This window comes from Falco cherrug, chromosome 6 (genome assembly GCF_023634085.1).
Source record: "Falco cherrug isolate bFalChe1 chromosome 6, bFalChe1.pri, whole genome shotgun sequence".
NCBI classification, from domain to species: Eukaryota; Metazoa; Chordata; class Aves; order Falconiformes; family Falconidae; genus Falco; species Falco cherrug.
The window spans coordinates 77,350,690-77,370,304 of NC_073702.1; the positions used below are offsets into that span (position 1 = coordinate 77,350,690).

General features: G+C 41.3%; 1 protein-coding gene and 1 long non-coding RNA gene across 3 annotated transcripts; one reads left to right on the top strand and one right to left on the bottom strand.

Moving 5' to 3' along the window:
* Positions 1 to 1,168: 1,168 nt before the first annotated feature.
* On the bottom strand, positions 1,169 to 14,661 carry ENPP5 (ectonucleotide pyrophosphatase/phosphodiesterase family member 5). 2 transcript variants are annotated; one of them, XM_055713761.1, is made up of 4 exons: positions 14,566 to 14,661; positions 10,589 to 11,458; positions 6,496 to 6,672; positions 1,169 to 5,084 (listed from the first exon to the last, which is right to left on the bottom strand). In XM_055713761.1, exons 2-4 carry the CDS (start codon positions 11,451 to 11,453, stop codon positions 4,714 to 4,716), a joined length of 1,413 nt encoding a protein of 470 aa, XP_055569736.1. In that variant the 5' UTR covers positions 11,454 to 11,458; positions 14,566 to 14,661; the 3' UTR covers positions 1,169 to 4,713. The 2 variants fall into 2 exon arrangements, with proteins under 2 accessions (XP_055569736.1, XP_055569735.1); XM_055713760.1 differs by lacking the exon at positions 14,566 to 14,661 and adding an exon at positions 11,873 to 12,170.
* LOC129736328 (uncharacterized) lies at positions 6,852 to 8,397 on the top strand. The gene is made up of 2 exons (XR_008732765.1): positions 6,852 to 8,093; positions 8,135 to 8,397. It is a non-coding gene; the product is annotated as an uncharacterized LOC129736328 (long non-coding RNA).
* Positions 14,662 to 19,615: the final 4,954 nt, after the last annotated feature.

The following is a 19,615-nucleotide window of genomic DNA, read 5'->3' on the forward strand; positions in this document are numbered from 1 at the left end:
AAGTTAGCAACTGATTTCCTTTTCAATAGCCAATTCAAACATGAGAAGTTTTCTTCCCCCTTCCTCAAAGCTTTGACAAAGGAGATATCCTACAATAATTTACCATGATATCTAATGACTTCTTAAATACACACAACTCTGCAATGTTCATACAGAGCTTATTAATTTAGGGGAAGTTCTTAACACTTAAACAAGCACTTAAGTTTAGAAGGGAATTAGTGAAATTTGTAACAGTACTTTCCAGCAGTAAAGACTGATGTTTCATTATGTCAGTTGCCTCTGTGAAGGAACTCTCAGTACTGGGTAGAGAAGCCTGCAACCATCCACCCCTCCAGCTTTATACGCATTTCTGTGCATTAGCACCAAGGAACTGTTCCAGACTTGAGCTGGTTTTAACCAACTATAGGTCCAAACCACTTGTTTCATGGGAAAGTTTAACTTGCTATAAATTGAAAAGAATGTACTGCCTATGAACATCAACATCATGTACCTCCAAGCACGAGACTACAGGGACAGATGTTTGCTTTAATATGCATGGTACCACCTTTTACTGCAAAAAAACCCCAGTACTAGAGATTTGTTAACTTAATATGATCCAATAGGATTTTATTATGGAAAGGCCATCATCCATTTGCAATACTGTAGATAGTGCTATTGAACTTAACACCATTTTCATGTGCGTGCAACAATTTTTGTAGTCTTAACATCTAATAAATGCTTGCATTACCTTTACTGTAGTACAAACATGCTGTTTCTTGAAAGGTATGTACAGGAGCACAGCTATGGTCAAGCCAGCATCCATGGGCATTATTTAAGCAGGGAAGAAGATTTGAAAATAAGCCTGTTAGATTTGTATTTTACAAAACAGCCTGACTCAATAACTGTATGTTTGTTATTCTTCCCACACACAGCTCAAGATTGTGGTGTTCCATGCTTCTGAAAAGCCACACTGCACAGCCCTTCATTTTATAATAGACATTTTTGCACTTTGTTTGAGACTGCACTCATTGTAAACAGCATTACTGCAGCTCTTTAACAAGACAATCTGGAATTTATTTATTTATTTTTTTTTAAATAAACTGTATTACCATTGTTGGTAACAGATAGCTATTACCTCCCTATAGAGTAGCAACGTAGGAAACAAGAACTTTAACCTAGAATTCTTAAGTTCTATCACAGTTGCAGTTCTTTTTAATAAAGGCACACACTCTGCAGAGTACGAGCAATATCTGGGATGCACACAAGTTAAGGCCATTCTCTCCCACCTGTCCCCCCACAATTCAGACTTTTCCAGAAGTATTTTTGAATGAAGCAAGCACTCAATGCTTGATTGCACTATAGCAAAGATATATTTCAACTTCAACATTTCCAAACGTAAAGAAACAAAGAAAATGTTTGACATCTCCAAGTATGCTTCACAGGTAAATAATGGAAAACAAAATCATGCAAGCTTCTCAGTTTCCAAGGTTAAGTTACAAGTAGTGTATAGTGTACTCAAATACACTTTCCAATGAACTTGTTCATACATGGTAAAACGTACCATACACAGAAACCAAATCCCACATCCTCCCCAACCAAACAGGTAGTCTGAAGAAGTATCACATCACATCAGAGAAGAAGTTGCTTTTTCTCCCAGTGGTATCATATGTGCTTTCCATTTCATTACGCATACACCCAACAACTTAAAATGGTGTTTCACACTGGCTAGGCAAAAATCCTAACATGGAATCTACCCAAGAGGTACCTATAAAGACACCTAAGCAATAAAGGAAACATGTTGAAACCTAAACTAAAATACCCTAATGCTGACAGATTCCCTTCAGTTTGCTACAAAGTTTCATTTTACCCTCCTCAAAAGAAGGGCCTTACAGTGCAATACAGAACAAAGACATCAAGAAGAATTCTCATGTTCATATTCTGAATCTATTTTGAACAATATTGTTCCCAAACCCTTTGTCAGGGGAAACCTACTGCTCTTTTCTTGCTGCATGTTTGGGCAGGTAAGCCCAAGTCCCAGCATGAACGAACAACACTGACCAACTCTGCCCTCTCCTTAAAATCAAGGGTCACTTCAGCTGATGGAACTACCCCATCGCAATTAAAAAAATGGAAGTTCAATGAACCTCTGAAATGACAATCCAGTTATTTTTACATCTGCCATAAGCACTGCTATGAAATTACTGCAAGAATTTATATTAAAGCAGCATGTTCCAAATGAGAAGTGTGTAACTGAAGTAGCTGCAGATGAGGATTACAGCATCTCCAGTTTTCACTGTTACTCCCTTAACCAAGCCTGTACATCTTTCTTTAAGTACACGCTAAGTTTGTGCTACAATTCTTTTTTAAGTTGCAAACAAGCAAGAAAAGGTGGACTGAACACATCAATTGGCTATCTGTCATCCACTTCTTGGAAGGTAGCTAGGGAAGGGATTAGTAATGATTTAGAGGTTTAAGTTTTCTACTCTGACCTCCCCACTGTCTCTAGAAACTACTGTGTACATCATAAGTGCCTTCGTCTTTCAGCTGGACAAGCCCCTGCAGTATTCAGTTTTACCTGGCATCAGCAAATTAAACTTAAGACATACCCAATGGTCAGCTCCACCAAGAATCAGCTTTACAGCATCAGGCACATCTAACCCAGGCATTTTCCTTCAGCGTTTTCTTAAAATGGCAAAGTAGGAAAACAAGGCAGTACATAGACCAGTAACAGCAGAATTGCAGACATGAGTCATATTAAGTTACACAAAACTTCATATCTATCCCCCAAATTAAGGGGCTGTCCTCCCAAGAGATCTGCTAGTTTTCCTGCCTTCCCAAAGCTACTATCACAGCTAGACTTTCAGCGTACACCTTAAATTGGAGTATTTCATTGCCTTACCTCTCAAGCATTTATCGCAGCTAGCTGTGGTCTCTGGAAACTTCCCACAGCTGTTTGCAAGACAGCGTTAATGCTAAGCAAGCATCCAACAAGTTACTTCTGACACAATGAACGCCAGACAATTCGTAACAGGGCACTGTAGAGTCATCACTAAGGCAGTGAGTAATAAGCTCACTTCTGAACTCACCTAGATGTCATTCATTAAACCTGCAATTAAGTTCAGCAAAATGAGTATTTCAGTTAGCTAGCTTGCTGCAGCTCCCAGCTGCAGTATTAGACTGTTAGTCAGGCTCTTTGTTTGACAGAGCACATCCAAGGCCAAGATGATCCCATCTTTGCCCTCTGCTGGGTGCTGTGGATAAAGCAATAAATTGCACTTACAGACTCTTAACACCAGACCGAGTAGTTGTGTGAATCCCGAGTTTCTTTCTCCTTCAAGCACTGCACCCAGAAGCAAAGTGCAGAGAAATACTAACTTACACAGGGAGAAGAAAAAAAAATCAATTTTTTAAACAAGCTGGACAACTGGACAATTCTCACTTCATACCATGTTTTTCAACAGATCTTAGTCAGCAGCTTGTTACCTACTATTTAAGTGAGCTCATCAAAAAAACCCCACAACTACAATAGCAAGATTGATTGCCTCACACAAAGATTGAGAGTAATACAGTTTTGTTGACTCAGAATTAATAATTTTCCTTGACAGAGACTTTCCTCTGGAAGAAAAAAACTCCAGTGTTACACCTTTTTTCATATTAAAGTGTGCCTTTTCAGATATGGTTTAAGATTTATATGGCTGCTCCTTAAATTGCATGTCTAATCCTACTCATCAAATTCTAAGGTCCATCCAGACATATCAGATAAAATACAAGACAGCAAGCCAAACTCACACTAGAGAAGAATCTCCAGTAACAGATCAGATGCATATGCAGTAACAAGCTTGACAGTACTCTGAAGCCAGCTTGTACATGTATGTTCCTCAACTACATGAGACTCATTTGCATATACAGGTGTTATGTTTGCACATGTCTTTAAACTGCCAGCTGCATGGCTTTCCTAAAAAATTTAGTACAGCATACAGGAAACAATAGAAAAAGTAAAGACCTACATTTACCTAAAATCATACCTAAAAATCATCAAGACCTATATTTACCTAAATAAATTTTTAAAAAATAATCAAGACTTTTAACACTGATTGCAATACCACCTAGATTCATATTTTGGGGCTACAATTAACACAGTACTTCAAACAAATATGCCTAACTCTAAACTTAAGACACTTAGCACTGCATGACCTAGATTATTAATGTTATTTTCTGCAGGATTTAATCCACTGTTCTCAGTAACGGTGATCCATGCAAAAGCTTCCTTGGCCAGGGAAGAAAAAAACCCCAAAAAGTCTAGTTGCATTTAGTGACTTGTTAGAATCTAAGAGACTTAAAAAAAAACCTCTCAAAGAAAAAACAAAAAAGGGTGGGGGTGAGAATTAAATTACAATGTAGTAGTCTGAAGTGCACCTCAGTTGATGTTATTTCCCTAAAAGCAGCTCAGAATGAAGTATTTTGAGGTCCATTGTCAATACATATCTAAACACATATACAGCTTCCCAGGTTTACCTAGACTATTTTCAACTCCTGAAATATTAAGTGGTTGTAGGGTAAAAGAGAAACATGCTCTTTGTCTGCATACCTAGTATGTACGTACTCCAGTGTACCAATGGATCTGCATCCGTTTCCTTTTATTCCACGTGTTTGTGCTGATCCACCTCAGAATTTATTTTTTTTTTTGTATAAGCTTCTTTTAAGCATCAAACAGGAAAATAGCACCAAGTGTTATTAATCTTGCAACAGTGGCTGGGCAGCTTCAGTATGTTGCATTTGCATGGTATTCAATTGGGTGAAGATAAAATGCTTAACAAAAACTGCAATAAAAACAATAACAAGAAAGCTGCCCAGAAAGACTCCTAGAATAGTAGCATAGGTGTCTGCTCCAAAGACTACAGGAACTTCTTCAGCAAGTATATCTTTCACAGCATTGAATGAGCCATTGTTTGGCAGTGCGTTAATACCAAGCAGATGACACAATAAGGGGTATATGTCTGTAGCATTCATGACTTCTTTGGTGGCACTCTTTCTGAAAGCAGGCCCAACTGCCAAAAAAATTGGATGCATTTCTGGTAAGATGTTGTCATATCCATGATTACCAACTGAAAATAAAAGATAGATAAAGGTCAATATTCTTAAGCTGCAAAACAAACATTGAACCTTTTCCTAGAACTAGCATAATGCAGAAAGGGAACAGCCATCATTTATTCTTGCAGAGGTTTAGAAGAACCATTTCTATCAACAGCACAAATGCCTCCTATCAAGTACCAAGTCTCACAACTACAAAGGGAAGATGCCTTAAAAAAAGAATGGAGAACACTATTTAAAAAAAGAAGTGAAAAACAAAAAAAAGCAAGCTCAAATGGCAGTAACAGCACTACCAATGGCATGCTATGCTACACCCAAGTTCCCTTAATTTTCCTCAAGGAAAAAAACCCAACTTTGCAACTGTACCAGATCTCTTATTAAAAAAAAAATTAAAAAAATCCATGTAGATAAAGGCTGTCTCTGACTCCTAGTAGCAGGCACAACTCAAGCTCTCACTGCTTTGTCACTTTGTCCTGTTTTGTGCAATACGTACTCATCAACAAGAAAAAAGATCTCACTAGTGGGTTTCCAGTGGCCCCTTACAGGGGCACTAAAATCTCTGACCAAGTAAAAAAACATGTAGGCACAAAAAGCTGCTCTCATAGCCATCAACAACTGATAAACTTGTTAAATCTTGTAGGCAATGAAGCTCTTCAGCTTCATTACCAGCAGCAAAGTTTAAAAGGTTTTCAATTAAGAAACTTAAGAACTGGCTATATGACACCTGTATTTTTTCCTCCTAGCTAACCAGAAGTTTCAGCTTACTGTGTCCATTCTACCCATAATAAATCTCAAAAGCCCGAGGTAAGGAACTTGAAGGAAAAAACCCACATGTTTTTTAATGTAAATCAATTAGAATGCATTTTATCCTCCAAGGCAAATGAAAATCACTGGTTTACAGTAACACAATATCCAAAGACTCTTCCTACCAACAGAACAAGGTTCCTCTAAGTGTAGGCATCCACAGAAGCTGAGGACTTCCAGAAAGCATTCTTTTATTTCCAACCCAACCCTTCTCCAGTAAATAAATAGTACATGATAAAACAATGCTATTCATCCTCTACTCAACAAGTTCTGTTACAATGTGGTTTGTTTTTTATCTCTCAGGAAGTGCTTGTCAGTTTGCTAGATCTCACAAGACTTCCAAGTGCGTGGCCACTAGAACATGAATAATCTTATCACAGTAATTTTAATTTTTCGAAACTGTAAGTCCAGGTCTCCCTCCCCTAATAGTAGGGTGCTTCCCTTCCCATCACAAAAATAAAAATATTATAAATTCTACATGCTTAGCTTTAGAGTTTTCCCTCCCTGTCTTGACAAAAAACCAACAAATAACAAAAAAACATTGGTTGAGATTGGGAAAGTACCATGTAAGGCCTCCAACTAAGAAAATACAGCAAAACACTGTAAAGACAGAATACTTACATTGAAAACCGTCAGACTTATTATATACAATTTCCCATCCTTTATCAGCCACTGCTAAGATTGGCTGAATTTTACGGTTATGTTTGTAATGTAATCTATCTGGAATCTGCTCCTTTTTATACACAGTCATGTTGGGATGAGCATTGGCCAAAGTTTCATACACTTCATCCAGCTTGCCTTCAAACAAAGAAACAAAAGACAAAAAACTTAAACATACCAATACGTTTACTGAACTCATCAGTAGTTTAAATACCACCGAAAAAGGACAGAATGCACTTCCCCAGAAGTTAATCAGAGCTGTAAGTGACAACAGCAGAGTACAATGCGCACAGAAGTTCCCATGAAAAATCCTGAGTGTCATTCACAGTAAGATCACAGCTGGCATCAGACTGCATAGCTTATTCCTAAGCAGCAAGTGCTTTGCTGATTATAGAAAATCCCTAATTTCATAGTTATCAGAAAGCTTCTCACAGCAATGAGTTAGAAGACATTCAGTTCACCCTCACGGAAAAGAAACCAGCTCCTCCTGGCTCTATGCAAAGCTTCAAAGCAAGAAGATGGCTCCTAACATGTTCATGAGGTAATGTGTGCATTGGGGCCACATTCTGCCTTTCCTCTAGTTAGCTATGATGACAACTGAAAATATTTATTTTAAAGCAGTTTAATTCTTAGTTGTTTTCCTTTAAAAGGCCAAAGAGAGCAGCCACTTTGTTTCTTGGCATCTCTGAAAACTTATTTTTGAGAGAACCCAACTATTTATTTCTCCTTCTACAAGATGCTCCAATAAACAGCTACATATCTGATCTCATTTGATCATCCCAGCTTTGATCTTCTCCCATTTTGGCTAAACTTGTCACCAGTTTAGACAGAGTAGGTAGTTTGTTGCTACACACCATGTAACATCATAGTATTAGCAATTAATTGCCTAGGGACAAGCACAACTAGTTTGCATTAATCTTTTACGGAAGCCCTCGAGTTGCAGTCCAGATGTCACTAACACATTCAGAGCTGTACAAAGACTGCAGAGGCTTAAGCAGGGAACACATGACAAACATGCGAAGGGACAGGTTGGACTGGCAGATGAAGATGGCACTTTTGGTCTAGAACCATCAGCCAATCTCCATATTCAGGAACAGCTAACCAGTACTCCCTACTCCTTGTATTCTTAAGCGTTTACTCCTTTCCCTTTCCTACTCATCTACTACATAGTGAACATAAACTCTCAAGAGCTGTATTAACACCATCAAATAAATCCACTTTTTCCATTCTCAATTCTTTATTTCCTTATTTCCAGTTTCTGAGCTTTTCTTTCCAGTAAAAGTCACTGAACAGACAGAAAGCAGTTGGACAACCTGGAACACCAGGACACAGAAAGGAGGAACCAGAACACACAGACAGGAACGCAAAAGCAAGTTCAGGAATCTGCATCTGAGCAAGTTCCTTCAACCCTCACCCTCCCCACTCCATTTAAGCACAAATTCCTGTCGAGGGTCATGTAGTGTACATAACAGACTTCTGGTACATACCAAGTAACTCAGTAAGTACTTTGTGCTACACACAATTCAGTCAGACAACTGAGTTTACAGCTAGTCTCTGTAGTCAGTTTCAGTGCTACAAGGTCTGAAGCATCGTGATGAAGATGTCTACACTTCCTTTGTGGCAAACACTGACATTTTTAGCAGACAAGTGGGATTTAAGCACATCCTGTCATTTTGACTTATCATTTCCTGCTCATTCTGCCTTCGTAGCTAGTGGTACATCCTGCAGCGGGTGCTCCTGCGAGCGAGCTCATCTCTGTCTGTCCCAAGAAACGATCGCCTTGATGACTACAAGAACAAGTGCTTCATTTGATCCAAGATACTGCCTGAAGTAAGCCAAGGATAAAATCTGGTCTACCATTAACAGCATGCATAGCGTCTTGAATGTATCTTGGGGTGGGGTGGGGTGGGGTGGGGTATGAAGTTTGGGAGAAGGTGCCCAATGTCTTTAAAGAAACCATCTCCACTTTCCCTCTCAGTTCCCAAGACCCACTATCAAAATTCTGGAAGAAAACTTGAAATAGAATCATGTATAATGTTTCTTATCTCAGAATGGCATTAAAAAAAGATTCATTAAACTTAAACACAATAAAGGTCGAGACGAGACAGCAAAAGTCCAGATATGATAGAGATAGTTACAGCAACAAGAAAAAGGACTTAAGTCTAGCATTTTTAGGACTATTTTAGTAACAAAATTAATTTTGTTATGCCCCTTTTCTATATGGGTAACAGGGAAGAGAAGCCCTGAATACAGCAAACTATGATTTTACATTAAAGTAATTATTTGAATTAATGTATTTATATTAAATGCAAGAAAAAGGCCAGCATCACCAGCGGTGCTACAGGTACCATCTTCATGAACTTATAATTAGTTCCACACACACTAGTACGGTTAAATAACGGCTTTAATCCATCTCTCAGTGAAGAAATATGCAGCGAAACCATTAAAGTAGCAGAAATCACTGCATTTTTAAGCATTCAAAATTTTTCTCAATGTCTCACTGAGTTTTACCGGTCCCTTGGTTTAAGCCAGACAAATGGAACAGCTGTTGAAGAATCAGTCTTACGTACATCAGTATATGTTATTTCACAGCTAAACTGAGAATGAAGCTCATTTTATAATGTTTTTTATATTATATTTATATTATATAAAATACAAAATTTTATAATAACAATTACAGCTGGTAAAATGGAAGGACGGATTTTAGCTGTGCTCAAAACTAATTCTTGTTTATTGGTAGTGTAATAAGTATCTGAACTTCTGAGCAAAATCAAATCCAAGCTGTTTCTGAAATCCATTGAAATGCCTTTTTTACTATTCTGTCATCTAATTCCTGCAGAAATACTCTTTCTTTTCAGCATTTAGCAGACAGGAGAATCATCTTATGCATCTTCAAGTTCTCATTTCCTGCATTAGGGATGTTTCAGCACTAAAGTATACTTTTACGACTCCTTTATTTAGTCATGAGAACATCTTGGTCAACCATGCTCGTCTCCATTAGGATGGAGCTTCCAAACTCGACTCTTCTACCACCACTGAGAGAAATATAGTGCCCAGCTATAACCACCTGAGTGGGCTCAGGCAGCAAATGATCTCAGTTTGGACATGCTAACATTTTAGTCCAGAGCATTCTTCAAATTAAAAATTACAGGAGACATTTGTTTACACATTTAAAGGTCATTTCAGACTGCAACGTACCCTCCCTGCTGAGGCATTAAATACAGAGTGCTATCCATCAGTGATGCAAATGTTACAGAAATCTTGAAAAAACACCTTTTCAGAGGCCACCTTAAAACTCAACTTCCAAATTAGGACTCCTACTCACACAAAAAATACTGCTTTCCAGGTTAACACATTTGCACAAAGTAATTATAGCTTCTGATCATCAAAATAAAGAGCAGCACCTCTACATCAATGAAACTAAACATACACCTAACACTTAAGCAACCCTTCAACAACTGCAACCAGAGTTCAGATTTTAATTCCAGCAGTATTCTTGCCCATCATTATCACAATAAAAGTGGTATGAACAGAACTGGCTAGCTGTTCAGCATGATGGGGAAAAAAAAAAACCACTGACGTGAACTACAATAGCTGGCAGGTAATCAAATAGCCAACACAGACGTTCTTTTTATCAAAGGGCCCCATCTGGTTTCAGTTTACTGTTTGAGTTAGAAATCTAACCCTTCCACTATGGCTTTAGTATCTTGATGAAAGGCAACGATATGTAACATTCAGCTGTTATCTATCTAGAAAGCCATTCGTCCTCGATAGTGCCGTTAGATTATCTTACTTCTCCTAAGGACTCAAGGATATTTGGCAATATGAGTCAAGAACAGACCAATTTGCTCACTTTTCATTTCAGAAAGTTAAGCCAGGCTCTTGACAGAGTTAGTAAAAAGAACAAAAAACTGATCCTGCAAGTAATCCTTGTACAAGGCTGATGTCCTACTGGCATCAGCGCTGCTGCCAGCACTTCAGGTAAGGAATGAAATCTCTTAAGTTTTAATACTCAGGTATTTCCTTCAAAGAATTTTACTGCTATAGGTCCTACCTTCATTTGGCAAAATAGCTACTGCAGGAGAATGCTCAATGACTTTATAGAGCTCTCTGTTCACATACTGATCAAGCTCAATGAGCCTTTCCGAGGACAACTGCGACATTCCATGATCACTTGTGATTATGACATTTATCACACCCCACAGCTTCGCCTTCTTCAGTTCAGACATAAGATATCCCAATTTTTGGTCAATATCACTAATTATTGGTCCCATAAGTGGGTTTTCTGGGCCCAGAATATGGCCCATCTCATCAGGCTGTTCCCAATAAAGGAGACCAAAGTTTATGGGTTCTTCTGATGTAAACCAGTCAATAAGCCTAGCAACTCTGTCTTCAAAGGAAACTGATTCATTGTAGGGCATGTAATGTGTAGGAAAGACCCCATGTATTTTCACATCTGTTCCAGGCCACATAGCTGCACCGGTTTTATGTCCTTCCCTCTGATTTGTTACCCATATTGGGCTGGCTTCTTCCCAGAACCTGGAGTTATGGGTATCCATTTTGTTCAGAGAGAAAGTTTCATTCAGAATAGGGTCATACATCTCATTAGCAACTATACCGTGGCTTTCTGCATAGAGACCAGTCACCATTGTATAATGATTCGGATATGTTTTTGTTATAAACACATTAGTGACCTGTTTGATATGAACACCATTCTCCATGGCATAATGAAAATTGGGAGTTGAGACTTTATAGATGTAATCCCATCGAAATCCATCAAAAGATACCAGCAACACTCTGGACTGGGCTGGCTGGAGAGACAATGCACTTGGAAGAAGTAGTAAGAAAATTGCCAGGACTTTCCAACAACAGTTCATGGCTATTCTGGAAGGTATTCGTCCCCTCTTCTGAGACAACATGGCATCTGTTGAGCAGAGACAGAAGGTTTGTTTGCATTAACCTATTTGCCAAAGTCATAGCTTCGTTTTAAGAATGAGCAGCTGAAGTTCTCCTTTCACATTTATACAGATTGCCTTACTAACAGTGAGCACTTCAAACAGGAACGAGACCTTTTACCTATCAGTTATATCAATATCCCAATGTCACAGATGGGAAGTGAGACACTACAATTTGTAGAGTGAAACACAGTTCACAAAGCAACTTCTTTATCCAACACCACTGCCCAGCCTCCTCCTTTTTTCTTCCTGCTCCCAATACACTCTTACTCTTGCAATCTGACAAATTTTCAGTATTTTCTGTACTCCAAGTTGTAAGAAACTGTCCTATGAGAAACCTGCTACTTGTTAAGAGTTAAAATGTAAACAGGGGCAGTTCCCACCTCAAGAATAACAAGGTCCACCTCCACCAGGACTTTATAACCCTCATTAAAATTTCTGGAGCATTACTTCTCTTCTGCGCAAGTGTGGCAGAGGCACATCAACGTCATGTGGCAGGGCAGCCAGTGGGAGCAGGAAGTATACGCTGGAAATAGAGGACTCTCCGCTTGCACAGCTCCCATCAGGGAGAAAACATCAAGACCGGCTAGAAAACATCACAGATTCTCAGCCCCCACACTTGGTATGGTATTATTAATTGTGCAGAGTATAATTTCTAGTGGAGAAAGCAGCAAATAAGCTTTGAACTTCAGATAGAGCAGCATATCCATTAAAAGATTTTGTTGCTTAAAAGGTATCAGATCATAGAACGGTTTGGGTTGGAAAGGACCTTAAAAATCACCCAGTTCCAGCCCCCCTGCCATGGGCAGGGACACCTTCCACCAGCCCAGGCTGCTCCCAGCCCCGTCCAGCCTGGCCTTGAGCGCTGCCAGGGATGGGGCACCCACAGCTGCTCTGGGCAGCCTGGGCCAGTGTCTCACCACCCTCACAATAAGGAATTTCTTCCTAGTATCTAATCTAAATCTACCCTCCTACAGTTTAGAACCACCCCCCCCTTGTCCTATCAATACAGGCCCTACCAAAAAGTCTGTCCACAAGATCAAGAGTTAGACAAATAAAGAGCAGGAACACCAGTTTCCCAGCACATTATCACATCATTAACCTGATCATAGCTTCCTTACATAACCAAGCTCTCGCTGATCAACTGATTCTGACAATTACTACCAAAGGTCACTTCTAGCGTGCAGACAGCTTTACAAACAAAAATGTATACAAGTCATACAAGTCAGTGTGTAGATCTTCTAACTAACCACTTCTGTCTCTGCAAGGATTGGAAAGAGGTGATTGGAAGATACAATGGTACAGTTGTGAGCCACTGGAAATGCTCTATCTGTCAGGCAAGCATCACCTGTCATTTCCAGTCAAATAGCACTGCTACCCAAGTGCAAGCAAATGATCTATGCAAGACACAAGAAATGTAACAGAAAACCCATTCACAGACCACATGAGATGGTGCCCTAAACCATTCGCCACTTAAACATTCAGCAGTAATTCCGATCATATGGCTCAAGGACATCGAGTATTCCTAGCTATGACTGGCATTCCTTATCTAGCAGCATGACATAATATGACATGTAAGCTCATATTGTATTGGGTTGTACTCCCCCGCCCCAGTTTCCCTCAGACCTTCGGAAACACTGTCTTGTTCAAAACATAGCTAACTCAAAGTATGCCCGTAAGAACCCTCGCCATGATTTCCCTATTTATAACTGACCTAAAATTTCATGCTAATATTCCCTGCTTCTTGCTCAACAGCATCATTTAACCACAAGACCTGATACTGTACAATCCAATCTTGCATGCTGATTGTACTGATACTCCACACAGTTTCCTTTAGGTTCCAAATTTTCAGCAATCCTCTGGAACAAGTCACTACTGAAATTCATCTGGAAAACAGTGGCTGTGTAACCAATCAATCCATATTAACATCAGAGGACATAAACATCCCAGTTCATATAAAAAGTTATAGCATAACAAGCATCTGAATACCACTGCAATGATGGTATAGGATCTGTCATTTTGGTAGAACATGAGATACCTTCCACGGGAAATGTTCCTACTCCAGTTTCCCAGTTCCTTCAGTTCCCCCCAGTATATCTCTCTCATATGTATTTTTACACTGGAAAACCACATAAGCACTGTTAAATTGCACGCAGTCCAATGGTACACTGGACGCGCATGTCTCCCAAAATTAAAATCCAGGCCTGGAGTCCTGCTAAGAACAAACTGACACTTCAGAGACGTAACTCCCCTTTCAGCAAACAGCACAGAGCCAAAGGCTGACGAACCACTCCATTTCACCCGATGTGGGGTTTCTTTCAGCTGAAACTGAAGGGAGAAAGGGAGAACACACTGCTGCGTTCATGTGAACCCCATCTGCCAAATTAAGCATAGCCCATGGCTGAGACATGAATTCCCCCTTCTGGGGAGTGACAAGTATAAATCTAAGTCCCCTCAAGTGAAATCTGGTCCTTACTTCTGAATTTTACATAGTTAATGATGTCAATACCACCTACACCTTCAATGGCGTATTTTTAATATATAATGGTTTTTTTCTAAGGACTTCCTGTACCAGTCTCCCCTGGATACAGCCTGAGGACACCTCCCGACCCAGGCCACTCCAGAAGCTCTGCGCCACGAAGCTCGACGCTGGGGCCCTGAAGGGGCCCTGCTGGGCCGAAGGCATCCGACTGTCCCGGGCAGGGAGCTGCCGCGCAGGCGGAGGGACAGGGCCGCGCCCAGGGACCCGTCCAGCAGCACACGGCACGGCACCGGCAGGCCGGCATCCCCCTCCCCGGCAGCCTCCCACCCGGCACCTCACGGGCACCTCCGTGACAGCCCCCTTCACCCTGTCAGGCCAAGGAGGCGAAACTAAACCGGGACTCGGCAAACCCACGCTCCCACGCGCGACGGCGCACCGCTGACACGCCGGACGGCCCCCACCGAGGCCCACTCGGGCCTAACGAGCCCGCCCGCCTCCCACCCCCGGAACCCTCAGCTCAGGCTGCCCCAACTCCCGCCACCCCACCGGCGGGGAGGCTAGGAGCCCGGCCGCGGGGAGCCCGGCCGCCGTTACCTGCCGGCGGAACGGCCGCACCGCCTCGCCTCGCCTCACCGCGCTGCGTGACGCCCGCCCCGCCCCGCCCCGCCCTGCCGCGCCCCGCCCCGCCGCGCCGTGAGTGGCCAGCGGCGCTGTCAGTCAGCGCCAGGTAACGGTCCGGGCGCCGTGAGGGGGGCGCGCGGCGGCCGTTCCCCCCCGCTGTGAGGAGACGAGCGGTCGGCGAGGGCAGGCGCTGGCCGCACGGGGCTGTCCCGTCGGCGGGCTCCTCACCCGGTTCTCGCACCCGGGCCGAGCTGTTTGTTATTCCTTTATTCTAATTTGCACTAAGTAGAGCGTGAGGTGGCGCCCCCCGCCCCGCCTAGCTCCCCACTGACAAACCCTCCCGCTGCTCACACAGCTCACACAAAGGTACCCGCCTTCATTGCTGACAAGTTACCCGATTCCTTCTCAGTGTCCTATTTCTCAAGTCATTCTCTCTTGTTAATTAGTTCCCACGCTCAGTCTCCATTTCTTTTCGGGCCCGGGGGGTTTCTTGAGTCGGTGGTCGCGATCTCCCCCTGCTGCAATTACCGGTCCCCTAATTAGTGCTTCTTGTGGTAAACCTCCAGCTGGTGGTGGTGCTGGTGGAGCGGAGAACCAGCTGGTGCTTAAGGTACAAAAATGCTTGTATCTTGAATTCACCCTTAACAACTCCTTTGCTCTCGTCGTCTTCAAGTCAAACTCCTAACAACACATTCACTTTTACTAATTGTTTGACATCATTTCCCCCCTTTGGGGCTACAAGATTTTTCATAGGCCTCACCGCTCATTTCAGCTATTACTGTGGGAATTCCTACAGATGATTGTACAATTAATCTCCTAACTCGAAGCAATACAGATTATAACAATAAAAGTGACTTTTATAATTATAGTCTGAAGTAGATTTGCCAACCATCCAGTAAGGAAGAATTCAAAACGATGTAATATTTTCTTTAGCCATTTTTTTTTCCATCAGATTTCTAAGATCTCCACTAAATTGTGGCTTCCACGGGGTATGTTATTACCAGTCAATCTGTAAAAACATAGGCACCCCCTGTAGTACATCTGCTGTAAAATGGGGTTCATTATCTGAAGAAATCCCTCCTGGTATACCAAATCTAGGTATAATTTCTTTTAATAAAACCTTATCTACTTCTTTAGCCTTGTTGGTAGGACAAGAAAAAGCCTCTAACCAAGCAGAAAAGGTATTTACCAATAAATATTTGTAACAATTGTATCTCGTTAGTCCTGTAGAATCTATTTGCCAGTGTTCTCTGGGTGTTATTCGTCACTTTACGTTCCTTCCTTGTATTTTCTTTCCTATTTTAGGATTATTAGTGCAGCAGACTACCCACTTTTTAACTACTATGCCCACAAATCTTCGCATCCTGGGCCCCCCAAAAATTCTTTTTTGCTAAAAGCAACAAGGTGTCTGCTTTCCCAGGAGTTTCCCACTATTCTTCTTTATTTTTAGTACTGTCCAATTGTTCTGCTAATTGGTGGTCTTCTTTTTTTATACCATTTGGTGGGGACAAACCTATGTGAGGTTTTGGGACTAAACTCCTTCAAAGTTTGGTTCCCTTAACACGGATCTGCTCTTTGGTTTCCTGTTACAATGTTCATATCTCCATTTTGATGTGCCTTACAATGCACTGTTGCAACTTTATTCGGTAGGAGAACTGCTTGTAGCAACTTCGTAATTTCAGTCCCCTATTTCACTGGGGTTCCGTGTGAAGTTGGGAGTTCTCTCTCGTTCCAAATTGCCTTGTGTGCATGGACAACTCCAAAGGCATATTTCGAATCCTTATAAATGTTGACTCTCCTTGACTTAATTTCAAGGGTCGAGTGAGGGTTATTAATTCAGCCTTCTGGGCAGAAGTGTTGCTAAGTCTGCTTTGTCTTCCATCAGTAAACGGTTCCATTTCTGCCTCAGATAATGGCTCATCTCAAAGGTCTGTCCTGCTGGAGTGAACTTGTTCTATAAATGTCAAACAGTTGTGATGTAATTCTCCAGTTTCTGAGGTCAGAAGCAGAGTATCTGGGTTACGGGTAGATGTTTGAGAGAGCATCACATCATCTTGCTCCAACAACATTGCTTGATACTGAGCCAATCCACTTGGAGAAATCCAGTAATGTCCTTTATTTTTGAGGAGAGAGATCACAGCGTGGGGTGCATACACACTAAGGGGTTGGCCCAGAGTCAGATTTGGAGATGCTTTGATCAGAATTACAGTTGCAGGTACTGCTCTCAAACAGACAGGCCACCTTAGTTATTTGGAGAAGTATCCCACCAGTCCCTTCCAGCTTCCTACCTTCTGTGTAAGCACTCTCAGTGCCACTTGTTGTCTTCCATGCACAGGCGACTGAAACAGCTTCCGCAAATTTTGGAGTCCCAATGTGGGGGCTTCCATCAGCTTTCTTTTTATTTCATCAAACGGTTTTTGGCATTCTGGAGTCCATTCTAACACTGTTTCTGGTCATATAAGGTTTGGCTATCAAGCCAAAATTTGGAATCCAGAGCCAACACCATCCAGCCATTCTTAGAAACCCTCACAATTGTTTCTTTGAGGTGGGGACAGCAATTCTGCATATCGACTCTAACCTGCCAGCACCCAGCTTTCTAGTGGGCTTCCCTTCTTCTGGTTTGGGCCTTCTTTCTAGAAACTCAATATCCTGCTAGGCCTAAAAAGATTCAGTAAGCTTATAGTCACCTCCAAACACTCTTCCTGAGCATCTGTTCCAATCAGTGTATCATCCACATACTGTAACATTGAAATGTTTTCATACTCATGACACCATCATTCCAATTCTTTTGCCAAAATATTACCAAATATTGTGGGGCTATTCTTGAATCCCTGGGGAAGGACCATCTGGCACAGTTGCATCTTCCATCCTGTGCATCCCATTCAAAAGCAAAGATAAGTTGAGTGTTCATCCACTAGTATGCAAAAGAAGGCATCTTTCAGATCTAGCACTGTAAAACACATATTAGTTTCTGGTATTGAGGTGAGGAAAGTATAGGGATTTAGGACTATTGGGTGGACATTGACTATCCAGGTATTAACTTCTCATAAGTCTTGTACCAATCTATATTCCAAAGATTTAGTTGTTTGGTTTTTTTTACCTGGACTGGAGTGTTAAATTCTGACTGACGCTCTTGTAACAGACCAAATTTCAAGAAAGAGTTTATTAATGGTTCCAATCCTTGTCGGGCCTCTGACTTTACAGGATATTAGTTTTTTTCTTACTGGTTGTACTCCTGGTTTCAGCTCAGTTTTTACTGGATCCATGTTTTTCACTTATCCTGGGATTTCCAATGCCCAACCTAGCTATATGACTGCATCCAAAACTTCATCAGGAGTCTCTTCCTTCATAGGTTTTTCTTCGATGAGCAGGCATATTTGTGCTTTCCATGCATTTTCTGGAGGAACATGCAACTGGACAGAGTCCTCAGAAAAAGTTAATTGTGCATTTCACTTACAAAGCAGATCTTATCTAAGCAGAGGTAAGGGACATTCTGGAACATAGAGAAATTTGTGCATTAATTTCACGTCACCATTCAATAATTCCATTGGCTGTAAAAATGGCCTGCAGATCTCCCTCCCTGTCACACCAACACAATTTATTTTGGTTTTATTTAAAGGTCCCATGCAGCTAGTTACTACAGAATGAGTAGCTCAAGTGTCTATCAAGAAATCTGTTTTATTCCGCAGCTTAACTGGAACCAGATGATTGGCTGGGGAAATAGTAATGGGTGCCTCCGGTCCCCTTCGATCTAAACAATTTTCTGTCATAACTCCTACTGCTCCTTCTGACTCCCTTTTCTGCCCACTTGCAAGTAGTGGACATTCCTTCTGACTGCAATAGGCACATCGTTTGGTTCCAAGAGGCAGGTCACCTCGTCCTTGCTCCTGACCTCATCCTCTCCATCCTCCCCCCCCTCGGATACTCATTCCTCTTCCTCATCCTTGTCCATTAGTTAAACCAGCTAACAACAAGGTTTGAAATTTGGCTTGGCTTTTTTTCTCTTTTTCTTCTAATTCATCTCTGATATATACTTTGTAGGCAATAGACACTAGCTGTGAAATCACCATTCTGCCTGCCCTTTCTGCCTTTTGAAGTGTTTTTCTGATATCTGGTGCAGATTGTCCAATGCAAAGACATTAAATTGCATCCTGCTTCCTTTGTTTTCAGGGTCTAAATCAGTCCACTTACGAGCCGCTACACAGAGTCTCTTATAAATAAAAGGCCAAAGATGATTCTTTCTCTCCTTGTTTTACCTCCTATAATTTTCCAGGGTTCTCAGATTTCTCTGCTCCACTCTAAATTCCATACAAGATTACCCTTTGATATGTTTTCAACCAGCCTAACCCCATGATGTTACTCGGGTCCAACTTTGGATCCTCTCTGGGGGGAAATTAATTGGGATTTGGGGTTCCCTGTAATACATTCTTGTAAATACGTTCAATTTTACAATTTGAGTTTATCATTTCAATTTAATAATTTCGTATCAACGGTGCTTGTGCAGGTCTAAAGATGGGCAAGTTGTAAGGCAGTCGCTTGCATGTCGTAGATTAAATAGGCAAAAACCAGGGCCCAGGCTGGGGCAGCTGTGCTTTGACCCGACTGTAAAGGCAAGAAGCAAAATTCACCTTCTGGATATCTGCAAGTGCTTCTTCATTAAAAAAAAAAAACAAACCAAAACCCAACAAACCAAACCACAAACAAACCAAAAAAAACCCAAAACAAACAAGTGATTTTATTCAGGTGTTACTATCTGCCTTTTTTCTCCTTTTGTGTTCTAAAGGCTCCAGATTTTCCATTTTTTACCTGGCAGATGCTTTTTCCCATGTTGTGATGTTCAAGACCCATAGCCATACCCTGGAATGAAGAGGAAAATGAATTTATCCATCCCCATCTCACTAGAAACTGAACTGCAGGATGGGACAAAAATCCGAGCTGGGTTTCCCACCTTTACTAGTTGAGAATCTGTGCTACATGTAGGTCCAAGCCCGTGCCTTATGTACGTACATACATCTATTACCCC